At 39.0% G+C, this 4,785-nt stretch overlaps 1 protein-coding gene across 1 annotated transcript; it reads right to left on the minus strand.

Moving 5' to 3' along the window:
• Window positions 1-47: 47 nt before the first annotated feature.
• On the minus strand, window positions 48-2,905 carry LOC110486121 (zinc finger protein 287). Its single transcript, XM_021557531.2, has 4 exons — window positions 2,441-2,905; window positions 2,165-2,289; window positions 1,417-1,519; window positions 48-1,239 (listed from the first exon to the last, which is right to left on the minus strand). Exons 1-4 carry the CDS (start codon window positions 2,712-2,714, stop codon window positions 266-268), a joined length of 1,476 nt encoding a protein of 491 aa, XP_021413206.2. The 5' UTR covers window positions 2,715-2,905; the 3' UTR covers window positions 48-265.
• Between the last annotated feature and the right edge of the window lie 1,880 nt (window positions 2,906-4,785).

Consider the following 4,785-nt stretch of genomic DNA (forward strand, 5'->3'; position numbering starts at 1 on the left):
TTATTCTTCAAATTGTTTACTTCACAAAAACATACATTTTCAGGAGCAATTCTGAAAAAAGTTTATTGCACCTTTCATATATTGCTTGCAGCACTTTTGAAATATGAATATTAATGGAGGCACACATTAAAAATGATTTGTTTTATAATTCCATTCATTTTGTTACAAAACTAGTCCTCAACTGTAAATGTTAAATAGCCCACTAAAGACAAAACGAGTTCAGTCAAAAATGTTAAAATGCTGAATTATTCATGACTAATCGTGTTCACGGTATACTCGGTGACATCACATCTCCAGCACTTGAGCAACCAGAATGGTTTCTCTCTAGGTGAATTCTAAGGTTGTCTTTCGCAGCAAACCTCTCCCCACACTGTATGCAGATGAAGGGTCTTTCTCCTGTGTGAACACTCTTGTGTCTGATGAGATTACTAGAGTCCGCAAACCGCTTTCCACACAGTGGGCAAACAAATGGTTTCTCTCCCGTGTGGACATTCTGATGTTTCTTCAGATAACCGGCTTGGCCAAACCTCTTCCCACACTGAGAGCAGCTGAAGGGTTTCTCTCCTGTGTGAACCCGCTGGTGAGACTGAAGATACTTTGGACAAGTGAAACTTTTTCTACAGAAGCCACAAACAAACCGTTTTTCTCGCTTGCCAACCCTGTGCTGAATTGTATGTCCTGCCATGTAGCGTTGGACTATGCCCACCTTTGACCTTGCGGTGTTCTCTCTCATATTTTCTTGACTGTTAGAGAAAATATTTCCAAAGTTTTCACTAGCCTCGGAAGAGATGCTGTTTTGCAGATGCAAATCATTACTGCTATCATTATCATAATAATTATCATTACTGCTAGATTGATATTTTTCTTCATAGGGTCCAGAATCAAGCATTGCAGCCTCTGGTTTCACATTGTGAGATTCAACAGCGAACAACGTTTCCTCAGCTACGGAAGTCTGTCGTTGTTGCTTTGTGTGAGCTGTGACACGAGTGGGGCTCATTTCTGCAGCATAAGAGCAAGCTGGATCCTCAGAATCTGTTTCAGTGCTTCTTGGTGTCCACAAGCCTGAGTATCCCTGCCTCTGTACGTGGTGTGCAACGTTCGTATGCTGAAGTTTCTGGAACGTGCTCTCGCTTTCTTGGTCTGCGTTGATGTGAGAATCATAGTCCTCAAAGAGACTGTCGGTCTGAGTGTGCCCAATCACATCGCTTTTGTCTTCATCAGCACCTGATTCAACACTGCCTATAGAGAGGAAATAATTGATTAAATATAACTGAACAGTGAATCATAGTGTATAATTGCCTTTCCTTGACATTTGGAGAAATCATTCTAAGATGGGGTTGGTATTTTCTATTATAGATAATTCCATTCCATATGACTGGCATTTTACAATTTATTATAGGCTTCCATTGCACTTACTCTCCCCTTTTATCATTGGGTAATTCTGTAGGCTTATGGTGCCCTCCAGTCTTTCCTCTTTGATTTGGATGCACCCAGGCTTACGCATCTCCTTCACCATAGACTGTAAGGGAACCAGATTCATCCTTTCTTTAAAAGTTTTCAACAATATGACGTCTCATAGATCATTATATAAGTATGGTCTGTATTGTTGTATGTATTGAATATGCACTTTTTTTATGACCATTGAGAAGGACTCCTAGACCCCCCATACTCAACTGGCGGACCGGATCTGGACCTAGAACGCGGTCAATTCGGACTGCGGGTTCCGAAAAAATTAAATATAAAGTTGGGGCTTTTTTACTCAATCGGGGCTTCAACCCCTGGTATCATATAAACACACATAAGACATGGGAGAATGCGTAGAAAATTTCTGGAAATTCACTTTAGAACAGTAACAAAAAAAATCTCTACCCCATGCAAAATGTGCAGAATTGTGTGAAATCTGCTTTAAAAATGCAACATTTTCTCTCCGCAAACAAGAGGGTGTGAGCAGATTGGGGTTGCATGGGTTGCGACGTGACGGTTTGTTACTACGCCGATAAATTGCATTATCCAATCCGATCTTAACCACCTAGGAAATTTGTGTGACCAGACCTTCTCAAATAGTACTTGAGTATCCCTGTCCTAGAGTATCATACCAGTACTACATTTTTAACTAGGGTGCCTGAAACCGTAGTTAACATTTTCCACATTATTAGTCATCTACCTTCATGACAGCACAAGACTGTTTTATAGAATCTTCATTTTCGTTGCTTGGATGCTCCTCATCGCTGCAAAGGTCGTTCAACTCTTTCCCCATGGGACTCCCGTTATATCGATTTTCACCAGTCTCTAAATACACAAAAAGAGTTAAAAACGGACCTGGCACAACAGAAATTAGGAGAAAACCCATGCAAACTATAGAATTGACTACGGTGGATAGTAAACTAGTGGTGGTATCAAAAACATTGGTTAAATCCCTGCAATTGTAAACAAAAGTTACCCAAGTTGAGGACTGGTCTCACTGGGAGGTGATTTCTGATGGAGCGCTCGTGAGCTAGGCCAACTGACTTCTTTCCATGTCCATGCGCATTACGTGTCTCCATTATATGTAACTTCTCCCTCAAAACGTCATTTTCTTTTTGACTTCGAGATATTTCCAAGTGTAAAACGGCGTATCCATCGTCCACAAGTTCGCATATTTCTGACACGGCCGCGTTCATCAAGACCTCCATAATGGAGGTGAGCTGTGTGTGAAAAGGAACGGAAGACGACATTGTGTCCCACAAATGGACTGACAATCTTGTTACAGCAAGGTACCTCCAAATATTTTGTACCCTAATCCACACAGACACACGGCATTTGTCTATGAGTCAGTTGATGTTGTTAGAGGATTTATAACGTTACAGTTGTAACAGAGACTCCAACCTACCGTAAAGGAAGAAGCATTCCGCACTACAAGACTGCGTGAGAGTACTACGCCAATCACGTTTCCAAATTCTTACCCAATGGGGTTGCTTGTTGGAAATCATTGCACACAATGCGCACGCGCTTGTCCAGCGTGGACTACAGACATAAACCAGAGATGAAGGCGGTTTTTCGAATCTTTACATAATCCATTTAGAAACCAATTAAAAATATAGTACATTTAGTCCCTACAATTTTCGGATATGTCTGAGTGTCATAGAAATGTGAGAATAGAGGATATAGACAGAGGACACAGATATGAAGACAATTAATTAACTCCATTTATTTAAAAAAAATCTTGGACCCAAAAAACCACATTGTGTTACAAAAAAAATATTATTTTAAGTCAATAAAGAAACATTACAATACTGTTCTATATATAATTATGTGGATGGACCTACACATAAACATAGCATAGGCCTACGTTTGAATCATTTTAACATGTTTTAAACTCAAAACCACTGGTGGAAAAAGTACCCAATTTTCATATTTGAGTAAAAGTAAAAGATACCTTAAAATAAAATGACTCGAGTAAAAGTCACCCAGTAAAATACTACTTGAGTAGTCTAAAGTCTAAAAGTATTTGGTTTTAAATGTACTTAAGCATCAAAAGTATAAATCATTTAAAATGTCTTATATTAAGCAAACCAGACAACACGATTTTCTTGTTTTTTACATTTACGGATAGCCAGAGTCACAGTTCAGCACGCAGACTTCATTTACAAACGAAGCATTTGTATTTAGTGAGTCTGCCAGATCAGCGGCAGTAGGGATGACCAGGGATGTTCGCTTGATAAGTACTCGAATTAGACCATTTTCCTGTCCTGCTAAGCATTCAAAATGTAACGAGTACCTTTGGGTGTCAGGGAAAATGTAAGGAGTAACAAGTACATTATCTTCTTTAGGAATGTAGTTGAGTAAAAGTTGTCAAAAATATAAATAGTAAAGTGAAGTACAGATACCGTAGTACTTAAAAGTATTTTTACTTAGGTACTTTACACCACTGCTCAAAACGTTACAAAATATGCTTAAACCTAAAATCGGTGTGGCTAAATGGGCAAAACAACACTAAAGTGATAACAAGCATTGACACTCCCCAGGAAACATTCCCATGCCTTGCCACCTGATTAACTATTGTCTACTAACATTGATTTACTTGCTATTGTGATTAGTCGCATGTTTTTTTTTAATTCATAAATTGTTTGTATTTGATTATACAGCAAATAGTTAGAATAGTCAGCATTGGACAATAACAATTTCATTGTGTACAAAACATTAGGAACACCTGCTCTTTCCATGACATAGATTGACCAGGTGAATCCAGGTGAAAACTATGATCCCTTATTGATGTCACTTGTTTAATCCGCTTCAATATAACGCGAATGTCTAGCTACCCAAAGGTTGCGAGTTCAAATTTGAGCTAATTACCAACTTTTCAACTACTTACAACTTTTTTTAGCTAACCCTTCCCCTTATCCTTTTAGCTAACCCTCTCATCGCCTATAACCCTAACATGAACTCTCTCTTTTAGCTAACCCTTTCTCCAACCTTTTAACTTAACTCCTAAAAGTAACCATAACCTTAGCCCTAAACCCTAGTTTAGCTAACGTTAACCAGCTACAATTCGTAAGATATTTTACGTTTTGCAGTTCGTAACATTTAATACGATTTGTAGTTCGTAACATATCATAGTCTCTGATTTACATATAATATAACACGAAATGCTCTGAGACCAATGCAGGAAGCTTGGCCCCAGTGATGTAAGCACTACCCTCTGTAGCACCTTACGGTCAGATGCAGAGCAGTTGCCATACCAGGCTGTGACGCAACCGGTCAGGATGCTCTCGATGTATTTGATACCATTCCAGCCATTACCACGAG

This window comes from Oncorhynchus mykiss, chromosome 1, assembly GCF_013265735.2.
Source record: "Oncorhynchus mykiss isolate Arlee chromosome 1, USDA_OmykA_1.1, whole genome shotgun sequence".
Classification (NCBI taxonomy): Eukaryota; Metazoa; Chordata; class Actinopteri; order Salmoniformes; family Salmonidae; genus Oncorhynchus; species Oncorhynchus mykiss.